Genomic DNA, 23,705 nt, shown 5'->3' with positions numbered 1-23,705 from the left:
GGATCTGAGTGATGGAAAGCGTTTTCACAGCAGTGTGTGATCTGCACTCTGTGCGCCCTGCTTTTCCAGGGAGTGGGATGGAGTTTGCAGAGCCTGTGACTGCGGCTTCTCAAGACTGAACACAGAGGCTGGACAGTGGCGCGAGTGCAGTGGGGCCCAGGGGCCTCTCTGGGCCATGCTTGCTTCAGGTGAGATGCAGTCAAGGAGGCCCTGAGCTGGAGGAGGGGAGGGCTGGGGAGCTGGGGGGGACTTGAGATGGGCAGGCCTCGTGGGGAGGGAATGTCAGGCTGTCCTACAGGCAACAGCAAGTCGGTGTCCCATTTTAAGCAGGAAGGGACAACCTTCTTCTAGATTGTTATTTTATTTGTAACTAGACTTTTTGTCTTGAGGTCATGGTAGGTTTCCATGCAGTTGTATAAACTGATACAGAGAGTGCCCAGGAATCTTTTCTCCCCCTCCCCCCACCCCTTTTTTTGGCTGTGTCTGGTCTTAGTTGCAGCATGCAGAGTCTTGCCTCATCCTTGCAGTGTCGGGATCTTTTCTCATGGTGACCTGTGAACTCTTGGTTGCGGAATGCGGGACCTTGTTTTTAGTTGAGGCACATGGAATCTTTAGTTGCGGCATGTGGGATCTGGTTCCCTGACAAGGGATGGAACCCGGCCCCTTGCACTGGGAGCGCAGTCTCAGCCACTGGACCACAGAGGAGATTCCAAGCCCTGGTACCTCATCCCGTTTCCCCAGTGGGCACACATTGTAGGTTTGTGCCTCAGCATCACAACCCAGATGATACCATGGATGTGGCAAGTGTGCAGGACATTTCCAGGACTGCAGGGTCCGCCCTCTGGCCCACTGATGGCCACTTGCTGCTGAATCCTGAACGGTGGGACACCTCATCACACAATGCCCTGAGACACTGGATCCTGTCGGCCCGTCTCGTGCTTTCTCTGACGCCCCTCTGGCAAGGGATGGGGTGCAGCTTCAGGATGCTGATGCAGGTGGGCGTCCAGGCTCCTTACTCTGCCACCCCCACCAGGGCCCCAGGAGGGGCTGTGACCACCAAACAGGCTCAGGGTTCTGACTCCCCAGGTGGCCTCCACAGTGCTTTGGGGTCAGGAGAGTGCATGTCCCCTGCTGGGAGAAAAGTCCAGGCTCCCTCCGTGGCCTCCTCTGACACGGCCAGGTGAGGGGGCATCTAGCCCCCTTGGCGTCTGCTGGGGTGGCTAGGCTGGGGCTGTATCTCTTCGTGGTATTTGGCTGGAGTGTTTACTGTCTAAAAGTTTCCCATCTTGCAAGGCTGTCCCTCTCCTGATTCCTCAGCTAGAGCAGGGGTACGGGGAGTTTATTGGGACATTTTTTTGTCTTCCTGTTGGCCTTTCTGGGCTGCCCTTTGTCCAGCATCAGGTCCAGGACAGTGAGGCAGAAGGAGAATCCGGGGCACCCGCCTCCGTGTGGCTCTTCAGGTCCCGAGGCCCCAGCCCCTCGGCCCTCCCCTTCTCTCTCCTTTAGAGTCTTGTCTTGTTCTCTGCCCGGTGTCCGAGCGTTTTGTCGTACTTCACACAGGAATGGGACAAGGCACCCCGCTCCATCTCCCTGTGAGTTGGGAGTTGCTCAACACGACTGTGATGCGGTGTGACTTATGTGGAGCGCCGTGGGCCCGTCTCCAGGGACGTGAGCCCCTGACCACCTGATGAAGCACCCCAGAGGCCCAGTGGGATCCCTTGTTCCTGAAGGACTTGTTTTGATTTACATTCGGGCTGGCAGGGCGTAGGGCTTCCCAGGTGGGGCTGGTGGTAAAGAACCCGCCTGCCAATGAAAGAGACATAAGAGATGCGGGTTTGATCCCTGAGTCGGGAAGATCCCTGGAGAGGGAAGTGGCAACCCTCTCTGGTGTTCTTGCCTGGAGAATCCCATGGACAGAGGAGCCTGGTGGACTACAGTCCATGGGGTTGCAAAAAGTCAGACACACACTAAAGTGACTTAGCACATATGCATGATACTGGTGGAGCAGGTGGGGCAGGGGCTGTCAGCCCACCATCTGTTCCTGGTGGCCACTGTGGATGGGCAGGGCTGGCCTGGGCCCTGGGGATGGCTCCCCAGCCTTCTCAGGCCTCTCAGCTGACCGCCTCCCTGCCTCTGGCCCCGGGATGTCCTCCGGGACCAGCTGCTCTGATCAGGGTGGGGCTCCTGCTCTTCCTGCTGCCAGATTCATCGTCAGAAAGCAGAAGCAGATTCCAGCATTTGGACACCATCCTCCCTGACCTCTGGGGTCAGCTGGTCACTTCCTGTTACCTAACCTCACTCCACACTTGATTTCATCAACAAACAGGCTGTGTGGTGGATTGCTGAGCACCTGGCTGTTATGGCTGCTCTACTCTCCCCAGGTCTAGGCTAGAGGGTGGGGAGGGGCTGAGAGAGGAAGGAGAAGTGTGTGTGTGTGTGGTGTGTCTGTGTGTGTGTACATGTGTGTGTCTATGTATGTATGTATGTATGTGTATGTGTGTGTGTGAGGGAGTGAGGTTAGCAGGAGGCAGGCATGGCTGTGAGCATCTGCAGAGCCTCAGTTTCCTCATCTATAAAGTGGAGCCATGATTCCACCTTTGGAGGAAATCGGGGAGAACTGAGTTTCTATCGTTGAAAGGACTCAGCCTACCTTCAGTTCAGTTCAGTCACTCAGTTGTGTCCGACTCTTTGCGACCCCATGAACTGCAGCACACCAGGCTTTCCTGTCTATCACCAGTTCCTGGAGCTTGCTCAAACTCATGTCCATTGAATCGGTGATGCCATCCATGGGATGGCAGCCTACCATAGGAGCAAGTAAATGCCCATGACCATCTCATTAGAGTAACAAACTAGCTGAAACAGGACTCTGTCTGCGGGGCATGGTCTTCATGCCCTCAGGTCCTGCCTCTGTAGGAACCTCTAGGATTCTTATTTGACAAGAGGAGGGGTCAGGCCCCCTGGACGGGGAGGGGGCTGAGAGACCAGGCGGGGGTAAACAGTGGGGAGAACAGGGGGTAAACACGGTGAGGTGAGGTGAGCCCAGCTGGCATTTATTGAGCACCAGCTGCACGCCAGGCTCTGGCAATAACCCGGCAGGGGGGAAGATCATTATCTTTAGCTTTACTGTCAGGAAGCTGAGCTGCAGGGAGGGGAGTGACCAGGCTGGCAAGCTGGGCAGGGCTGGCATTTGAACCAAGGCCTGGGTGCTGCCAGGGCCTTCCAGCTGGTCCGGTCCATCTGGGGGTGGCCTTGGCCACCAGATGGTCAGTGGAGGTCTGGATGCAGAGGCTGAGCCTGCAGGGGGCCCGGCCCCAATCAGCCTGGCTGGCTGGCTGTCCAGCTGCGAGCTGCTGCCTTTCACCTCGGAGGGGTCTGGGGGGCTGGGCCCTGCTGGGCGGAGACTGTGGCGGGGAGTCTGTTCCTCGGGGCCAGCTGGCCGCATCCTCAGCATCCTGGCCGACTGCCTGGATGCTCCAGACCTGGTGGGCGGCTAGGAGTCCAAATGGGGGATTTCAGGGGAGGGGCCTGGAGCTGGGCATGGGCTCAGATTCAGGGAAGCTGGTACGTGATGGCGCAGGTTCCTCGGTTGCTGCTGGCCCCCCGCTAGCCAGTGTGAACCTCAGGGGGCCTTTGAGTGTCACCACTGTCTTCTCCTATCCCCACAGCAGTCAGTCAGTGCCCTGGCCTGGGCGTCTTGCCCCTGCAGCCCCCCTTCCTGTCCGCCATGCTGGGACTGTGGCTTCTCTACCCCTTCCTGACCCCCAGGCAGGCCGCCCCAAGCCTCTGTGAGGAGGTCATGTGACTCTGAATCTCCACTTCCTTGACCGCAGAGCAGGGCTGTGAGAGTTAAGAGGTGGCTCCAGTGTCCATGGTCCCCTGCCCTCTCTCACCCCGCCAGATTGGCCGCTGAGCCCCCCTTCTGACTGACCACACCACTGCCCAGCAGTTTCCAGGTGTCCCGCAAAATCTCCACTCTTGTCCTCATGCCCTTTGTTTCAGGGGACAGAGCCTAGTGTGCTCAGCCTGACCACCAGGGCCTTTCTGGTGGGCTGCCTGGCTGCTGGCACACAGCAGGGACCACCTGTGTCCATTGTCGGAAAGAAGCAAGAACAGATGGGATTCTAGTTGGAAATGGGCTCAGGCCAAAACAGACCCCTGGGTGCCTAGCATCAACAACAGCTCTGCCCACGCCACCCTGCAGCTGAAGCATCTAGTTTTAAATCATCAACTATTTATTTATCTGTGACTGGACACTTAGGATGCTTTAATCTCCCCCTTTAATTAGAAAAAAAAAAGTTTGTTTTTGGTGACATGGCAGACTGTTAACCTCAAAACTCCAGAGCAAGTCAGACGTGCCTGGCACCACCCTTCACTGTTTGTAGCTGAAGTCGGCAAAGATCAGCATGTGAGTTGAGCTCTGTGCAGGAGAAGATCCCTACCAGGTGGGTGGTGGTGTCAGGGCAGGAGCCCCCGGCACAGCACTGCCTGCTGTAGCAAAATTTGGTGGCACTCTGGACGCAGTCCCTAGGGCACGGTCTCAGGCCTGGTTAAGCTGCCAGGTCTCCAGTAGTCTCTCTGCGTGGGTTCAGGGATGCAGATCTTGTCACATGCCTCCTGCTTCAACTCCTTTAGGTTCCCATCGTCATGTCAGGAAAGTCTAAAAGCTGCCTCGTGTCCTCCCTAGGTCTGTGCTCTGCGGACCGCACTCCCCTGCACTGCCCCAGCCCGGTCTTGACACAGGCTGCTCCCCGTGCCTGCAACACCCAGCACCTTTCACAGAGAGGGGTTAATGTCCACCCATCCCACAAGACTGAGCCTCAGCAGCTGCAAGTCTGGCTGTGGGGCTTCCCCAGTCCCACAGTCTTCTGGGTTTCAATGTCCGTGCTCAGAGTGGAGGCCTGTTCTGGGTTTGAACACAGCCTTTGAGCTCCCCCGGGTGAGGACCCCATCTGTCTCTTGTAGCCCTGGCATCCGACTCCATGATTGGTACAGAAGAGGCACTTTCTAAAGATCTGAGAACAAAGAGGGGAAAGGAGAGATGGGGAAGCTCTCTGAGGGTGTCTGGGCCTGGGCTGGGGGGTGGTTGCTGGGGGCTCTCTGTGTAAAGCCCCCAGCATGGGTTGGGGGGAGGTGGCGATGGCCGGCACAGGCCTGGGGTTGGGGGGCCAAGGCCGCCCTCTGGGACTGCACTGCACGATCATCCTGCTCACTCAGCCTTGGGTTCCCTGTTTAGACACCAGACCCTCTGTGCTGTGGGGGCTGGGGGAGGCAGCTCTTGGTGACGTGGCGTGACCCTAAATTGCTAAGCAGGTGTGGGATGATTGTTCTGCTATGACATTATTTCAGGAAGCTAGGAGGGAATTTCCTGCCTGAAGGCCTTTGACTGGAGGCTGGGGAGTTAGGACTTTCCTCCCTGGCAGCTGCCAGGAGGGGTAGAGCCAGGGTCAGGTTCAGGGTCATGGGCAGCCAGTGCTCTCTAGCATAGAGCTCGGCGCTGGCCTCGCCACCTCTGCCACTGACTGCCCCCCACCAGCCTCGCCACCTCTGCCACTGACTGCCCCCCACCAGCTCTGAACACAGAAGTGGAAACAATATGTAACCAATGGCCGGAGGTGGGGGGGATGTGGAGGGGGCCTTTCAGTCCCAGAGGTCATCTTAGGGCATGGCGGGGGCCACCTTGATGGGAAAGGACTGGTGGCCCTGGAAGCGGGGTACTCAGCACATCCTGCTGTCCCTCAGGGCTGGGGAGGGTCCCAGCCTCAAATGCAGCTGAGTCTGGCCTTACCCACTGGACAGTACCCAGAGGCTGCTGGCTAGATAATGGCCTCCTGGGCCAGAGAGGGCCCGGGGACAGGGACTGAGGGATGAGGCTGCAGAGGGTCCTGCGCACCCTGCTCCCAGTCTCTCCTCCACCTCTCACTCTCCCTGTGAGAAACGTTGTCCTCCCACCTCCAGCCTCCCCAGGAATGCAGATCCAAGTGCCCTGCCTTTGCTGGGTGCCCCAGAGGTCTGGATTCAATCCCTGGGTTGAGAAGATCCCTTAGAGGAGGGCACAACAACCCACTCCAGTATTCTTGCCTGGAGAATCCCATGGACAGAGGAGCCTGGTGGGCTATGGTCCATGGGGTCGCAAAGAGTCGGACACAACTGAAGTGACTTAGCACACATCCACACAAGTATCTCTGGAGGGATGGGCCCACTACAGGCCCAGGGAACACTGGGTGGAGGTCAGAGGTGGAGGAAGGAGGGCTGCTCAGGGAGGTTCAGGCCCTCGGGTGCAGGCCAGGAACTTTGGATTCCAATCTAATGATCGTACGGAGCCAGAGCTGTGGCAGGTGTTTGAGCAGCCCAGGGGTCAGCTGTGCTCAGGGGTCTGGGCTGGCTGTACACTGCAGGGTGAGTGGGAGGAGCCCAGTCAATAGGCAGCTAGAGGGTCCAGGGATAACTCAGTGGGAGAGGAAGACACCGCGGGACAAAGAGCCAATGTCAGAGCAGCCCAGGGGGCTGAGGAAGGCATAGCTGGGACGACCCTGGGGGAGGGACCGCCGCGGGGGAGGGTCTTGTAGGCCACATGTGGTGGGTAGCATCATGGGCCCCAGCAGATGTCCAGCACCACGACCGTCCATAGGAGGAAAGAGACTATCTGGGACTCTGGGTCAGCGCCCACCACGTGCTTTCCTGGTTCCCACACTTCTGTCTTCTGTACCCCCTGCCTGCGGCCCTGGAAGAGCCCCGCTGGGCCAGCAGGGGCAGTGCCAGCCTAGTTCCGTGTCTGCCGCGCACCCATATGGTTTCGCTCTCCCTCCACCCTCCCCCGCCCTGTCCTTATCTTTCCCTCGTCTCCATGGCGACTCACCACCTCGCCCGCCTGCATCCCAGCCTCTGCCAGGGATTCTGGGCTTGGCTAGGCTTGTCTCGTCCCTCCCTCCTCCGGAGCCCTGGTTCCCGCAGTCCTGTCTCCTCCCCCTGGGGTGAGTCCAGAGGCAGCCTCCTCTTTCCCGACTGTCACATCCATTTCCCAGCCCTGCCCAGTCGTCTCCTCCGGGGAGACCACCCTCCCCCCCACCAGCCTCCACCTGCCACAGCCCCACCAGCGCTTCCAGAAGAGCCATCCTCAGCGCTGGCAAGGTCTCTAGGGCCTGTTCTCTGCTCCAGGACCCTTGCCCCCGCCAGCCTCCCATGCCGAGGTCCGCCTTGTCAGTCATTTCCTTTTGTCACCGGCTTGGCAAACAGGCAAGGTCTTGGTCCTGAGATCTGGGGAGGAAGTCGGGGGGCGGGGTGCTGGGAAGAGGTCCCCTTGCGGGGGAATGGGTCTCCAGAGGGGGGATGGGGGCACCTAAAACCCAAGATGAAGATAGAACTCTGGATTCTCTTCTAAATCACATTTTTGGGGTTTTCTCTCCCCAATTTTCTCCAAGGAGAGAAAACGGAGCTTCATGGGGAACAGCAGCAACAGTTGGTAAGTGGAGGGCCTGGCTGTGGGTGGGGGCCATGTGGGTGGGCTGGCTGGGAGCACGGAGGCCTGTCCCAGGGGAGGCAACACCAGGCTGGCTCCACTGGGCTGTGGAGGGAAGGATGGGAAATCAGGTGGGTGCCTCAGGAAGCCGGTGCCAGCTCAGCGCTGGAATCTGCCGAGAGCCATCTGCTCCGCCGCGGGAGCCCCCTTATGTCCGCAGGCCCAGAGTGTTGAAGCCATTGCAGGGAGGGGGTAGGGGTAGGTGACCCCTGGAGGGACCCCTCCCCTCGAAGCAGGAGGTCGTGGGGGTGGATTTCCGTGGCATCTATACCAGACACCGCACCATCTTGTCTGCCCGCCCCTGCCTCCCTTCCTGGAGGGTTAGAAGCAGGCCAGACCTGGGCGGGAACTTACCCGCGACAGCTCCATCCAGGGTTCCTTGTTTCGGGGGCCCCTCTCACCACTGTCTGGGGTCCCCGCATCCCCCCGCCGCCCCCAGGTCCCACACGCCGTTCCCCAAGCTGGAGCTGGGGCTGGGGTCCCGGCCCACGGCGCCCCGCGAGCCGCCCGCCTGCTCTATCTGCCTGGAGAGGCCACGTGAGCCCATCTCGCTGGACTGTGGCCACGACTTCTGCCCGCGGTGCTTCAGCACCCACCGCGTGCCTGGCTGCGGGCCGCCCTGCTGCCCCGAGTGCCGCAAGACATGCAAGCGGAGGAAGGGCCTGCGGGGCCTGGGGGAGAGGATGAGGCTCCTGCCGCAGAGGCCGCTGCCCGCCGCCGCGCTGCAGGTGCCGGTCTGGACCTGGACGGAGGGGGCGGGGCGGAGGAGGGGGCGGGGCGATGGAGGTGAGCAAGCCGGCCTGAGCCGGGAGGACGGAGGGGGCGGGGCGACTGAGGGGCGTGGTTTGGGGGCGGGGCGACTGAGGGAGTGGAGTTTGGGGCCGACAGGCTCCAGCCTGGTGCTCAAGGAGCCCCATCTCTGGGCCCAGGAGACCTGCGCCGTGCGGGCCGAGCCGCTGCTGCTGGTGCGGATCAACGCCTCGGGGGGCCTCATCCTGCGGATGGGCGCCATCAACCGCTGCCTGAAGCACCCACTGGCCAGGGACACCCCCGTCTGCCTCCTCGCCGTCCTGGGGGGGCCACACTCAGGGAAGACCTTCCTCCTCAACCACCTGCTCCAGGGCCTGCCCGGCCTGGTGAGCGCGGGGCCGGGCGGGGGCTGGGGGACAGGACCAGGGTCCCAGCCGGGCTTGGCAAAGGGAGAAGGGCCGGATGGTCCAAAGCTGCTCTGCTTCTCTGCCCCTCAGGCGTCCGGCGAGGGCGGCTGGCCGAGGGGCGGGGGCTCCGGGCAAGGGTTCCGGTGGGGAGCCAACGGCCTCTCCAGGGGCATCTGGATGTGGAGCCACCCCTTCCTGCTGGGGAAGGAGGGGAGGAAGGTGAGGGGGGAAGGGACAGAGGGGTCCAGGCTGACTCGGGCAGTGTGGGGGGGGCGGGGAGCAGAGAGGGTAGTGGGCAGGAACATTTTGGGGGCCAGGATGAGAAGGCAGGGTGGGAAGGGGCACGGTCGGGGAGGCACCTGGCAGGCTGACCTATGGCTGGCTCTCCACGCAGGTGGCCGTGTTCCTGGTGGACACGGGGGACGTCATGAGCCCAGAGCTGAGCAAGGAAACGAGGACCCGGCTGTGCGCCCTCACCTCCATGCTGAGCTCTTACCAGGTGAGGCCCTGCCAGCTCCTCAAGGCTCTCTCCACCTTCCCAGGGCCATCTCAGCCCAGCCCGGTCCCACCAAGGAAGGTCATCTTGGCCCCAGAGCAGGTTCTGGAGGCGCCCCTAGGAGGGGGTGACCTCAGGGAAGGCGGGAATGTGGTTTGTCCTAAAGTTTGGTTGAAGGCCCCTAGGGAGGCTGAAGGTCTTGGACCATTCCCCGACCTGCCCTCCACCCCACCCAGGTCAGGCCAGTCCTGCCCCACTGCAGGGTGCAAGGGGTTCCCCCCGGCTGATCCCTCCTACATCCTGAGCCCCACAGTCCACCTGAGGATCCTTCCTTGCCTGGGTCTTCCCAGCATCTCCTTGTCGTCACAGCCCCTCCCGCACCTTGTTCTCCTTGGTTGCAGATCCTCACAGCTTCCCAGGAGCTGAAGGACACAGACCTGGAGCACCTGGAGGTGAGGGGATGGCTGGCCTGGGGCTGCACTCTGTCCCTGTGTTGACTGTGAGGCAGGGGACTGGGCGGCCAGAATTTAGTCCTGCCCGACTCTGCCCCAGGGTTTCGTGACCTGGAGCAGGGCTGTGGGCTGGGGGCTGAGGAGAGGCTGGAGGGTCCAGGGCTGGGAGTTGGGACGGTGTCTTCCGGGGGCTGGGAGGCACATCCTCGGAGTGGTCCAGTCGTGACCCCTGTGCCCTGTCCCCAGACGTTTGTCCACGTGGCCGAGGTGATGGGCAGACACTATGGCATGGTGCCAATCCAGGTGAGAGCCCGTCTCTGGACTTGGAGACCAGGGCCTGATGCCCCCAGCTGCTGCTGTCAGCACCGCTTCTCTTCCAGCACCTGGACCTCTTAGTTCGTGACTCCTCCCACACCAGCAAGGCTTGGCAGGGTCACGTGGGCGACGTCATCCAGGTGAGGGAGGGGACGGAGGGCCGGGCAGATGGGGCAGGTATGGGGAGCTAGCTCAGAGTGCTCCCCCTCCTTTAGAAATCGTCCGGCAAGTACCCCAAGGTCCAGGGGCTGCTCCAAGGGAGGAGAGCCCGCTGCTACCTCCTGCCAGCTCCTGGGCGGCGGTGGGCGAGCCGAGGCCATGGAAGCTCAGGCGGTGAGTGTCCCTGGAGCAGGGACTCCCCAGCCTGCCCTCCTCCGGGTGCCTGGCCTGATACCCTCTCTCCTCCTAAAGCCGGTCCTGCTCCGGGCTCCTCTGCATGAGGGATCTCTTCCTCAGACACAGATGATGATGCTGGCCGCCTGCGCGCCTACGTGGCTGACGTGCTGAGTGCGGCCCCCCAGCACGCCAAGAGCCGCTGCCCGGGCTACTGGAGCGAGGGGCGCCCCGCGGCCCGGGGGGACCGACGCCTGCTCACAGGGCAGCAGCTGGCTCAGGAGGTCAAGGTGTGAAAGCCCCCTGGAGCCCCAGACACCCACTGCCCCTGCATCCCGTGACCCCCCACTGCTGTCTCTACAGAACCTCTCGGGCTGGATGGGCAGGACAGGCCCCAGCTGCACCTCCCCGGATGAGGTACGAGGCTGAGGGGAGGACATGGGGGTGGGGGAGGTGGGCCAGACCCCTCTGGATAGAGTCGGGCAACCAGCAGGGGACAGGGGTGAAGGAGGGAGGCAGCCGGGTTTTCCCCCTGGACAGATGGCCGCCCAGCTGCATGACCTGCGGACGGTGGAAGCTGCCAAGAAGGAGTTTGAGGAGTATGTGCGGCAGCAGGTGAGCCTGGCCTGCTGGGAGCCTGGGCGTCCTGCAGGAGAGGAGCTGGGCATCGGGCAGGAGGAGCCCAGGCGGGGGTCTGGTGGGAGGTACTTGGCTTCAGGTCAGGCCCCTTCTTCCTCCATCACAGGACGCAGCCACCAAGCGCATTTTCTCTGCACTTCGGGTACTGCCGGACACCATGCGGAACCTCCTGTCGGCCCAGAAGGACACGCTGCTGGCCCGGCACGGGGCAACCTTGCTGTGCGCCGGGAGGGAGCAGACCTTAGAGGCCCTGGAGGCTGAGCTGCAGGCCGAGGCCAAGGCCTTCATGGACTCCTACACCGTGCGCTTCTGTGGCCACCTGGCCGCTGTTGGCGGCGCAGTGGGCGCGGGGCTCATGGGTCTGGCGGGGGGCGTGGTGGGCGCGGGCATGGCTGCAGCGGCGCTGGCCGCAGAGGCTGGCATGGTGGCTGCGGGAGCTGCGGTGGGGGCCACGGGGGCAGCTGTGGTCGGGGGAGGTGTTGGTGCCGGGCTGGCGGCCACAGTGGGCTGCATGGAGAAGGAGGAAGACGAGAGGGTGCAGGAGGGGGACCGGGAGCCCCTGCTGCAGGAGGAGTGACCCCTGCCTGGATGCTCCAGGGCTAGATGCTGGGGGGAGGGGCGGACGTGCGAGAGGACTGGGGGTGCTGATCCAAGGGCCCCCATGTACCACACTGTCCTGGGTGAACCGCCCATCCGGGTGGTGACAGAATCACAGTCACCAAGAAACCGAGAGGGCTCAGGGCCGGGAGGGGCCTGAAGAAAGCCTTGGGCTGTTTCTGTCTCAGACAGTCCCAAACCTGCCTCTCTTCCTAGATGAACAGGCCCAGGGTCTCCCACCAAGAGCGTGGCCCACCCTCTGCACCCTGGCTTCTTTCCTGGGACTGCAGCAGGGCTGGGCAGGCGCCATTCTGAAGCCTCCCCTTCAGAGATGGAAGCAGCCCCAGGATGGGGGATCCTGTTGATCAGGATCAGGAGCCCCGAAGAGGGGCTGAGAATGGGACGAGTGCCCCCCCACCAGGCAGCACACAGTGGCCTAACCCCAGAGCGGAGACTCCTCCCAAAGTTACCCCAGCAGGACGGGGGCCTCCCCTCCTCCAGCAGCCCTGGGGAGCCTGCACATGCCCTGAGAGTGGGGCCCCTTATGTGTCCCTCGTGGTCGTGCCCTTTGTCCAGCCCGGTCAGTGTCCATGTTCTCTGTGGAATGCCGTCCCAACAACGGGTCAGAGCCAAAGAAAAACACCAGTAGTTGCTGAATTATACCGACAGCCCTCATCGCAGATTCTAGGAAAGTCCCGGGGGGACAGGTCCATGGACCACACCGCCCTCTGAAGCTGGGGGACACCCCTTGGGCCCGTTGGCAGGAGACCTGAATGCAGCCCCATGGCAAGCCCAAGGAGGATGGGAGAGCTCCACGAAGAGCCTTCTAGGCTATTAAACCGCGAAGGATTAACGGGTGCATCCTACGAAAAATAAAACATGTGTGCTTGAGTGTCAGCGTCCCAGTAAATCATTGAAGCAGCTCCAGAGCTCAGCCTCCATGGGACTTTGGGGACTGGGCAGTGAGCCCAGGCGCTCCGTGACAGGGATCTGCAGATGGGAAGAGGGGCCAAAATCCAGAGACCTGGGCGCCAAGGGCTTATTCACCCACTAGGAGTGGGTCCTGCTCCCGTGGTCTCTCCCACCTCACTGGCCCTGGAGAAGGTTGTCATTTGGTTTCCATCCGAGGGTGGAGGTGGACAGGGAGTGACTGCTGGAGCCAGAGGCAGGAGGAGCCAGGACCTCTCTGCAGGCCAGCACCTGGCGAGCATCTGCTGCCCTGGTCCTGCCCAGCCCCCACTGAGCAGGACAGCAACTGAGTCTGCGTTGGAACCCTGTCCTTTGCAGATGCAAACCCAGAGAGGGGACATCTCAGTTGATGCTGCCCTGGTGGCTGATGGCAGGAGAGCCTCCAAACTCCTGACCCCCAGCTGGTGTCCCCCTGCCGAACTGGGAGACTCCTTTAGGGTCAGCTGTGCTTAAATTGAGGTGTCAGGACCAGCTCTGGGAAGCAATGTCGGGAGACAGGCAGAAGGGCGTGGTCTGGGACCCAGCTCCACAGCACAAGTCAGAGAAATCCCAATGGCTGGCCGGGGATGGGTGGGGGAGATGGAGGGCTGGGGTGACTCTGGAACTTCTGGGGTTGGGGCCAGAGGTGAAGGCAGGGCCCAGACTGTGTGTGTTTGTTGAGGACGGTTTCCAGAAGCATCTCCCTGGGTTGTTCTCTTGTCATCCATTGGACACACAGGCTACAGAGCCTTGCAGGCTTTGGGGCTGGCAGGCTCAGGATGTGGGGGAGTCTCCGAGGAGTCAGGAAGGGAGGGGGCGGTCTAGCTGGAAGCCCCCACCCCTGGGGCTGCAAGGAACTGCAGTGCGCCGCCCCGCTGCTCTCTGGACAGAAGGAGCCTGCCCAGTGGGCGGGCCGGGCGAGCACTCTGTGAGGCCAGATGGATCACATTGAGCCACATTTGCCTTGTGTCTTACAGCTCTTAAAGCATCTCCCCAGAGCCTGGGACCCACACGGGGCATTGAGGACATCAAGGACCCGCTTTTATCAGAAGTTTAGAGAAACGACATGTCTCCATTGAGAAAACTAGTCAGAGATGAGCCGGGCCTCGAACACACGATCTCTGATGCCAGATTCCTTGCTCAGGTAAGCCCACATCACCCCCTCCCCCCACCCAGATCCTGAGATCAGGCCTCTGGGCTCCAAGCCTGGTGCTTCCAACACTGGTTCTGTAGTTCACAAGAACCCAGGGATTGTGTCGAGACCTCGCAGCCTGGCTGGTTCTAACCTTTCTCTCTGGTGAAGGTAACTGATTCCACGTTCCTTGGGTGACAAGCGTCAGGTTAGAGATCTGGCTGGGGACTTAGCCTGAGATGCCTGCTTCTGGAGCCTCCTGGTGCTGAAGCTGGCCACAGAGCGAGGGAAGCTGCGTCCTTGAGCCCCCTCCTCCCACCCTCCAGGTCCTACTCTGAAACCCACGTGCCAGTGTGTGGCATCAGCGGGTGAGGCCTCTGGGAGGGATTAGGTCTTGAGGGTGCAGCCCTCGTGTATGGGGTTAGTGTCCTTGTCAGAGATGAACAGACCCGGCAGGGTCCCCAGCCCCTTCAACGTGTGAGGGCCCAGCCGGCTACGCTTCAGGAAGTGGGCCCTCCCCAGCTGCAACAGCGTGTCCGCTGTCCCCAGGATCTTGGACTTTCAACCCCCTCAAGTGTGAGGAATAAATGCTGCCCCTTCTGTGGATTTTATTACAGCAGTCCCTTTATGTTGACATTGAAAAGAGGTGGTCTTTCTGGGAAGAAAAGTCTCTGAGTTTTAATTCTGGTCAAAAGTTTATTTTGGGCTTCCCAGGTGGCTGAGTGGTAAAGAATCCACCTGCCAACGCAGGAGACACAAGAGGTGCGGGTTCGATCCCTGGGTGGGGAAGAGCCCTTGGAGGAGGAAATGGCTATTCTTGCCTGGAGAATCCCATGGACAGAGGAGCCCGGTGGGCTACAGTCCGTGGGGTCACAAAGAGTCGGACACAACTGAAGCAACTGAGCATGCAAGCAAAAGGCTTATTTAGCCTTTAAAAACATTTGCATACCTATCAAAAGGACAGAGGAAGAATTTGCAAATATGAATTTTCCCTAGGAAAAGTCTTAAGAAAGGGGGCGAAAAGAGCTCTTCCCTTTGATAACCAGGGAAAAATTCAGTCTTACATTTATTCACCCTCCAGATTTTCCCCTTTTGTTGCTATTTTATAGTAATGGGACAGGCTGGGGCCCTGGACTATTTACCAGAGCGCTTGTACCTGGAAAAACACAAGGGCACGCACCTGGGGGCAATCATGAACAATGAGCTGCAGAAGGCCACAAACCAACCACCACGGCTGAGGTGCGGGAGCTAAAGCTGGGCGCTGCGCGAGATATCTCTGCGAACCGCCCCACCCAGGGGGCAGGCAGACCGCCCAAGCCACCCCCAGCCCCACCTGCCCTAGTTATGGGCCCTAGGAGCCGCAGGGCCACCTGTTGCTTGCTTCCGCTGCGCATGCGGCAGGAGCTCCAATAAGCCTCACCTGAATTTCTTGCCTAGCCTCGTTGATTTCTGTTGATCAAAGAGTCCAAGGACTCGGGTCAGTGCTATAGTTGGTGACCACACTGGTGGGCCGTCCGTGGGGCCTTTGCCCCTTCCCTGGGAGAGGATGCAGGCACCTCCAGGACCACCGAACAAGCTTCCCTGAGTGGCCGGGACCCCTTGCTTCAGCATCTCCCCGTTTGGTAAGTCTGCTTCCTCACCCTGGGGCCTCGGCACCCATGCTCAGGCACAGCTTCTCTCCGCTTTGTCCCGGCCCTCTCCTGACCTCTCCTGTCTCCTCCTCCTGTCCTCTCCTTCCAAGGGGGTGGACGTCGGGCAGCTACAGCTTCTCTCCTCTCAGCTGTGACACCTGCTCCCTCTGGCCAGCAGCGGTCACCTGACGAGGGGCAGACAGGCAGGAGAAACATGTAACTGGCTGGTGTCCAGGCTCCATCACCCCGGGGGGCAGTAGACAGGGTGCTTGGCCCTTTCTGGAAGTGAAGGAACTGGCGCTTGAATCGACGCCCACGGCCCAGGTTGAAACGGCAGCCTCTCTCTCTCAGTCTTTTCTTTCCCTTCTCCCTCCTCCCCTGTCTCGGTCCTCACACCCACACTGCCGTCCCTCTCTGGACACTCCCTGTGGGGTCACATTTTCAAGACCCCCCAGCTCCCGCTGGCAGGAGGGGCATCTAAGAGAGGAGCAGGGCTGGACAGAGTCCTCCAGGGACAACGTGCGGTGACCTCATCTCTCTGTTTCTTGTCTGTAATAGACAGTGTCTGTTGCTGCTACATGTTAAGGCTTGATCAGTGAATTTAAAAGGATCTGTGTTTCATGCGGTTTTGTCTGTCCAGCCTCTCCTGTGCGTTTCTGCTGGGCTCAAATCCAGCATGTGAGGCTTGAAATGCAAGCACAGCCCATGAGGCCTGGGACTCCCGCCTTGGGTGACTTAGTAGGACTTCAGAGAATTAACCTATTGATTAAAATAGAGTCCAAGGGGCTTCCCTGGTCATCCAGTGATTAAGAATTCGCCTGCCAGTGCAGGGGATGCCGGTTCAGTCCCTGGTCCGGGAAGACCCACATGCCATGGGGCAACAAAGCCTGTGCACCAATGACTGAGCCCGTGTGGGGCAACTGCAGAGGCCGAGCGCCTAGAGCCTGTGCCGCACGAGAGAAGCCACCGCAATGAGAAGCCTGTGCACCACAGTGAAGGGCAGCCCCTACTCACAAAACTGGAGACAGCTCACCAGCAACAAAGGCCCAGCACAGCCAAAAATAAATAAATAAATATATATATTTTTAAAAGGAGCAGAATCTATTTTAAAAAAGAAATTAAAAATAAAGGGTTCAAACACCTGGGTCAGTAACAGTAACACTACAATTTCTAATGATCTCTGTTGCTATTTCTACCTTTCTCATATTTTGCAGCCATTGAAATTTTCAGCCATTCTGTAAATACAAAGCCAAGTAATTATCAGAATCCCAATGGGATGAATTAGAGAAGTCAGTACAATACATGATTTGAGGAGAAATCTTTAATGCATACCAGTGTTAAACACTCAAATTCTTGATTATGTGAGGGAGGAAAAAGCATCTTTTCTTTTGCTGTATATTTGTTAAAAACAAGATGACAATCTCAAAATGGAGTCACTGATACTGAGCTCCACATCACCAAACTTCACTTAATTACCATTTCAGACTCTTTCTGAAATAGGATCTTAAACCAGGGAATCAGGAGTTGCCTGGTCAATACCAGTGAGGTCACACTGGCCTGGTAGGGGAAGTGACCTCTCAACTACCACCCCACTTTTCAGCCCAGCGTGACTTCCTGTTCCTGCCCCTTCTGCCTGTGAAAGTCTTGCCCTCTGTACAGCTCCTCGGAGCCCCTGCCAGAGGCGATGCCATCTAATTCATGTCATTGAACAAAGCCAGTAAGATCTTTAAAATGTATGCAGTTGAATTTTGTTTCTTAACATACTTGTCTGCATTCTCAGCTGGGGGTCATGCAACAAAAGCCAGATGAACAAGAGAAAAGCACACAGATTTATTTAATGTAAGTTGTCTGGGATGCGGGAGCCTTGTAAGGAAACAGAAACCTGAAGAGGTGGCTACACCTGCATGTTTTTAGGGAAACATGCTAAAACCAGAAAGAGTATAACAAGCTCCGTGGATTAGCGGCGGGGGGAGGGGGAGGGGGCTCCACAATGCCTGTCTATACTCTTTCCTCCCCTCCTCACTCATCGAGGAAACAAGAGGCTCCTTTCCTCCAGCTGTGGGAGGGGTCCCTTCCCATACGACAGTGTTATGAGGGTCAGAAACTGCTTCCTGAACCTGCCATTTCTCAAAATCCCTTCATTTTAAAATATTCAGCGTGCCAAGGCGCTGAATTCTGGGGCAGCATGTCCTGAATCCTGCTGATAAGCAACATGCATAATCCCCCTTCTGCTGCACATTAGTTTTACAAACTGTTAGGTAGTTAGAATAGGGAAAAAGAGTCCAAAATGGCGGTGGCTAAAAGGCCTGGAAGGGAAAGCCCGCGAAAATAGAACAAAGGAAGGTCCGAGGACCGGAGTGAGAATCTCAGGTAAAACAAACAACACTCCTGGCCGGCCCAATTTACATAAGACAGGCCCAGGGACAGAGAAACATATAAAAGAGGAGCCAAAGGCCTCTTCTCTCTCCCCCGCCCCCGGCGCGATGGGGCGATCTTCTCTTTGCGTCTTTGGATCGACGTGCCCTCATGCCTTGAAGATGGATTTTCCTGCTATTATCTAAATAAATAGAGCTGTAACACTGATTTATTTAAGAGCTATAACATGGTCTGTCCTCCGAGAGCTGTGACCCGCCAAGGGGCTTTAATGTCCGTCACTCCAAATTTTTCTTGTGACGAGACAAAGAACTGAGGAGCATACACTCGCGTGACACAAACAACATCAGTGATTCTAGGAAACTCGTGTCCAGTCCTCTGGGAACGTCCTTCACCTCGGAAGCATGGATCTAGCTGGGTTCTTCTCTCACGTGGAAGTCACATCAGTGCACATGAGGGGTCCTCCCAGGTGACAGTGCCCCTGTGGCTGGTCCCTCCAGCTCCTGCGACTCGAGGCCTCAGGGTGTCAGGGAAAGCAGGCCTTTTGGGTATGAGTGGAGCTGGCCTGGGAGTCCTGTGCCCACGGGACGTGGCCTCAGATCCAAGGTCACAGGCCCACCTGACACCAGTGTATTATGTTCAGAGGGTGCGGCGATGCTGCTGGGACGGTGGGACAAAGCTTCTAGAGTCGGGCTCGTCCACTCCACTGTCTGTTGGGCCAAGAGGTTGGGGCAAACGCAGCACGATTCACCAATGATAGTGGACGTAAGGCCAGCTGGACATCCCGCTGACCACGACAGGAGACCTCACCGCTTCCAAGGCCTCAGTCTATGGGCGCAACTGGTCCTGGAAGCGTCCTGGGCTTTCCTGGGAGCGGCCAGACAGACAACTCGTCTCCTGTATGTGGTGGACATGGTGTCCTCTGGGGAAAGCGTGGGGCCTGCGGACTCCCTCTTGGGTGGTGGACTCGCGTGGTTCTACAGTGAGACAGCAAAGCAAGCGGGTGTGCTGAGGCACAGCAGTTTTGTTGGCTGGTGGCCAGAGTTTGGTCGAGTTCATTTCATCCTTTCTCAACCCATTTATCTGTTTCCTTTTGTGAATCATTATTTTTTCAAACGAACAGCAGTCATCTGCCAAATTGCAAGGGAGAGTGTCCACTATTCAGCAGGGGCTTGGGCAGCAAAACCGCCCCCACCTCCGTGGAACCTGTCCTCGGCCCCATGGACCCTGCCTGCCCGAGGGTGCTCGAGCTGTGAAGCCCCAAACAACAGAGAGCCTGATTTCCTGTGAGACATTGTAGTTCCCACCACAGGCATGAATGCCCTGTTTTCCCAAATTTGCCCTGTTGCATAACAAGCCCTAAACAGATGTTCACAGATACTTGCCGCCATTTTCTGTGAGTCCTGAGCTGGGAGCAATGGTCCAGGGTCTGCTGAGGGTTATCTCAGCTCTGGCCGCTTTCCTTCCAGGCAGAGCCTGGGCTCCTGAGGCTCCCTGGCACCCAGCACCACTGTGAAGCTGATCTTGGCCAGTTTTCATCCCACACCTGGTCCAGCAGAGGATGGGAGCAAACCTGAACTCGGGACAGCGACATCTGGTGAGTCAGACCGGGCCTGCTGGCTTCCTCAGTGGCCGTCATGTCGCCTGCCTGGCCCAGGGTCCGGTGAGAGAGCTCAGGGCTGGCTGGTGATGGTCCTCCACAGCTCGCAGACGGGTGCCGCAGCGCTGGGTGTCGTGCACCTGAAAGAGGGCTGTCAGGGTACATGCGATGTGCAAAATCCAGTGACCCAAAGCGGGCTCCGGTCCTTTTGGCCCACGTGTCTGCTGCCACCACAGCATGAGGCTAGATCCGGTAGCGCCAGGAAGTGGACTGTGGGCCTGGAGTCTGTTAAACTCCACTTCCTGTTCTGTGAAGTTCTGTGGATTAGCTGCAGACTGGTCAGGAGTGTCGAGTCGTTCTTCTAGATGCAGCATTGGGATGTTTTTCTCTGCAGCCGGGGAATCGTCCCTGAGAATCCACTTTGACATTAAAGCTACTCCAGGTGTGTGTTATTCAGTGGTTGCTCAGAATAGCTTTTTTTATTCTTTTATTTTAAACTATCTGTGTCTTTATATTGAGAGTAGGTTTCTTATGGACAACATGTTTTGAGTTTTGCTTTTTTTTTTTTTTAAACCCATTTTGATAGTATCGGTTTTTTGTTTGTAGCATTTAGGTCATTTACATTTAAAGTAGTTGTTGATGGGATGTACCTTCAAGTGTGGTCTTCTTCATGGTTCCTGTGCTTAGGGTTCCTTGAGCTTCTTCGATCTGTTGGTTGCTATCAAATTTGAAATTTAGGACATTGCTCTTCATATAGTTTGTCCTGCTCCCTCTCATTCTAGGATTCCAATGACACATATGCTGCATTAGTTGATGTTGCCCTGATGTTCTTTTTTCCCTCTCTCTTCGTGCTTTCCCTGTCTTTTCTTCTCTGATCTTTTTTCTGTAATGCCTACTCTGCTAATAGTCCCAGCTAGTCTTTCTTTTTTTTTTTTTTTTTAATTCTCCCATTTGTCTCCTGGCCCTCTGCATTCTCTAGCACACAGGGCATCTTTATGATGCTGTTTGTACGTCTTTGTCTAAGAAGTCCATCACCTCTGTCACACATCTGCAATTTTCTCCTGGCTATGGGTAATATTGCTGATAATCCCTGGTGGCTCAGTGGTAAAGAATCCACCTGCCCTTGCAGGAGACATGGGTTTGATCCCTGGGTCATGAAGATCCCCTGGAGAAGGAAATGGCAACCCACTCCAGTATTCTTGCCTGGAGAATTCCATGGACAGAGGAGCTTGGCAGGCCACAGTCCATGGGGTCGCAAAGAGTTGAATGAGACTAAACAGCAACAACAATGGGTAATATCTTCCTGCTTTTTTTCATGCCTTTTGATTTAAAAATATTTTTTAAAATATTTAAAAATATTTAATTTTTATTACTTTAATATTAATATTTAACCAATAAATTAATTGATTTTATTATTTATTTAATATTAAATAATTTAATTATTAAATTAAATTTAATATTAAATATTTAAAATATTTAATATTTAATTAAATAAAAATATTTAAAAATATTTTAAAAACATATCGGAGCTTCCCTGGGGTCCAGTGGCTAAGACTTTGCCTTCCACTGAAGGGGGTGAGAGTTTGATCCCTGGTCAAGGAAGTTTCACATGCCATGCTGCTGCTGCTGCTAAGTCACATCAGTTGTGTCCGACTCTGTGCAACCCCATAGATGCCATGAGGTGTGGCCAAAACAAAAAGAAGAAAAAAAGAAAAATCGAACTTGCAAGTTTTTAAAATATATATATATGTATAACATAAGTTTATCATTTTTATCATCTTTAAGTGCACCATTTGGTGGCCTTAAGTTATATTCAGCAGCCATCACCACCATCCATCTCCAGACTATTTTCATCTTGCACAACTGAAACTCTACACCCATCAAACACTGACTCCCCCTCCCCGCTCTTCCAAGCCCCTGGAAACCACCTTTCTACTTTGTCTCTAGAAATTTGATAATTCTAGGAACCTCCCGTGGGTGAAATTGCACAGTATTTGTCCTTCCGTGACTGGTTTACGTCATGGGGCATAATGTCTTCAAGGTTCATCCATGTTGTAGCACGTTTCAGAATTCCCTTCCTTTTACAGTTATGCCTATTGACTTTTAGTCAGATGCTTGACACTGTGACTTTTATGTCTTTGGGTCCCAGATGTCGTTTAATTCCTTTAAAGAGTCTGAGGTTTTCTGGGAACAAATAACTTGAAAGGATCAAACTGATCCCTGGTAGCTTCACTGTGTTCTGGAACAAAACTCAATGGTCTTTCAAGGAAGACAGTACTTGGCCTCATGTGTTACAAGGTTTTTCCATCCTGGAACTCTCCCCATCCTGAGCTAGTGCCAGTTGTTCAGTCTGCAAGTTCCATATCAGATTTCTGGGTGGAAAACCTCAGAGGCGCTGAGCAAATGATGAGTTTGAAATACCGTATTGGTATCAGTGAAATCTAAAAACAAAACAATTCCTATTGTAATAAATGCGAATTATACTCCCAGAGGCTTCACTGGGATGTTATGTGGATATTCTAACTTATCCTGTGTATTCTGAGTAATTGTTAGAGGTTTCCAGATATTTAACCACCCCGCCAGTCACTCATACGTCCTAAAAAGAACATCCAGCAGCTTCTAAGACAAAATTAACACCAGCTATTTAAAAAGAAACTTCTAGAGGAATCCGATTCCCTTTCCACGCATACTCCAGAGAATACAATTCCCCCAAAGGGAATAAAACAACTAGAAAAAGTGGTGCAGGCCTGTCTCTAACCTTTACAGAAGTCATAAGTGATGTCACATGTTCTGAATGCCTAACAAACTGATCTAAAGGCTTACACTAAAACAGGCACAGACGATGGGACAGCCTTTGACTTGCCGTTAACCTGCTGTACAAAAATCAGTACTTCTTGTGAGGCCTACGTAAGGACAGCAGGGCAGACAGAACAGTGAGTGACGAGGCTGGAAGGGAACAGGTCTGTCTGTCTAAAGTAGACCCCATGAAATTCTGGGCCCTGTGGGCTTCAAAACCTACAGGAAGCATTAAGAGTTATTTTCTTTGTGTTAATTGTCTATTTTGTTGGTTTATATGTCTTTCCAGAGATTTTGTTTGCTTATTTTCAAGAGATGAATATTTTTTATTGGAGTATAATTGTTTTACAATATTGTGTTCGTTTCTGCTATACAGCAAGGGGAATCAGCCATATGTATACATATAATCCCCTGAAATATAGTTGATTTACAGTATTGTGTTAGTTTTAGGTTTACAGCAAAGTGATTCCATTATATATATATAGATATATTCAGATTAGTTTCAATTATAGGTTATTACATGTGATTGAATAGAGTTCCCTGTGCTATATAGTAAATCCTTGTTGCTTATCGATTGTATGTATAGTAGTTGGTATCTGTTAATCTGATACTCCTAATTTATCCACCCCACCCCCCCACCCCCGCCTTTGGTAATCAGAAGTTTGTTCTGCTTTGTTTGAGTCAGTTTCTGTTTTGTATATAGATTCATTTGTATTATTCTTTACATTCCACATATAAGTGATATCATATGGTATTTGTCTGACTTCACTAAGTATAATATTCTCTAGGTCCATCCATGTTGCTGCAAATGGAAATATTTCATTCTTTTTTATGACTCATACCATTGGCTAACGGGCACTCAGGTTGTTTCCATGTCTTAGCTATTGTAAACAATGCTGCTAGGAACATTGGGGTGCATGTATCTTTTCAAAATAGTTTTCATCTCCTCCACAGGTATATTCAGGGATGGGATCGCTGGGTCATATGGTAGCTCTAATTTTAGATTTTAAGGCACCTGCATACTGTTCTCCCTAGTGGCTGCACCAGTTTACATTCCTACCAGCAGTGTAGGAGGGCTCCTTCCTCTCCACACCCTCTCCAGCATTTATTATTTGTAGACTTTTTAATGATGGCTATTCTGTTGTGAAATGGTACCTCATTGTAGTTTTGATCTGCATTTCTCTAATATTTAGTGATGCTGAGTGCCTTTCATGTGCCTATTGATCATCTGTGTGTCTTCTCTGGAGAAATGTCTGTTTAGGTCTTCTGCCCGTTGGGTTGTTTTCTCTGATATTGAGGTGTATGAGTTGTCTGTATATTTTGGAGATTAAGCCTCTGTCGGTAGCATCATTCACACATATTTTCTCCCATTCAGCAGGTTGTCTTTTTGTTTTGTCGATGGTTTCCTTTGCTGTGCATACATGTCTTGCCCAAGGTTTAAATGCTACCGCATAGCCACTGTCACATCAGATGGTTCAACCATGCAGCCTACAGCAGAGATAAAAAAGAGATTAACCCTGAGTCCCCTAGAGAGTGTGTGTAACACACATGCTTCTGATCTTAATCAACAGAGTGTTGACAAGGGTAAAAATCTGGGCATCATGAATTAATGTCCTGCAGCCTGATGTCATCTGTCTTTGGCCAAAAGCGGAACTGAGAAAGAAGAAAGCAGCTCCTGACATCTGGAGCTGATCTGACACTTGCAGCTATATCTTAGCAT

At 55.4% G+C, this 23,705-nt stretch overlaps 1 protein-coding gene across 6 annotated transcripts; it reads left to right on the top strand.

The window, feature by feature from the left end:
• Positions 1-98: 98 nt before the first annotated feature.
• Positions 99-19,136, top strand: RNF112 (ring finger protein 112). Of its 6 annotated transcripts, XR_006341242.1 has the most exons (18): positions 6,872-7,233; positions 7,419-7,459; positions 7,956-8,244; positions 8,446-8,652; positions 8,764-8,892; positions 9,068-9,172; positions 9,571-9,621; positions 9,868-9,924; positions 10,002-10,076; positions 10,152-10,269; positions 10,393-10,559; positions 10,633-10,686; positions 10,810-10,884; positions 11,015-11,209; positions 13,431-13,597; positions 15,023-15,207; positions 16,997-17,055; positions 19,059-19,136. XR_006341242.1 is itself a non-coding variant. In XM_043904004.1 (14 exons), the coding sequence occupies exons 2-14, from the start codon at positions 7,437-7,439 to the stop codon at positions 11,483-11,485; spliced, it is 1,821 nt and encodes a 606-aa protein (XP_043759939.1). In that variant the 5' UTR covers positions 99-188; positions 7,419-7,436; the 3' UTR covers positions 11,486-12,402. The 6 variants fall into 6 exon arrangements, 3 of the variants coding, with proteins under 3 accessions (XP_043759939.1, XP_043759938.1, XP_043759937.1); XR_006341241.1 differs by lacking the exons at positions 16,997-17,055; positions 19,059-19,136 and adding an exon at positions 16,047-16,388; XR_006341240.1 differs by lacking the exons at positions 16,997-17,055; positions 19,059-19,136 and adding an exon at positions 16,042-16,388.
• The last annotated feature ends 4,569 nt before the right edge of the window (positions 19,137-23,705 follow it).

The sequence above is a fragment of the Cervus elaphus genome, chromosome 5 (assembly GCF_910594005.1).
Source record: "Cervus elaphus chromosome 5, mCerEla1.1, whole genome shotgun sequence".
NCBI lineage: Eukaryota > Metazoa > Chordata > Mammalia > Artiodactyla > Cervidae > Cervus > Cervus elaphus.
The sequence above is the reverse complement of the archived record's forward strand: the minus strand, read 5'-3'. Positions and strand labels throughout refer to the sequence as shown.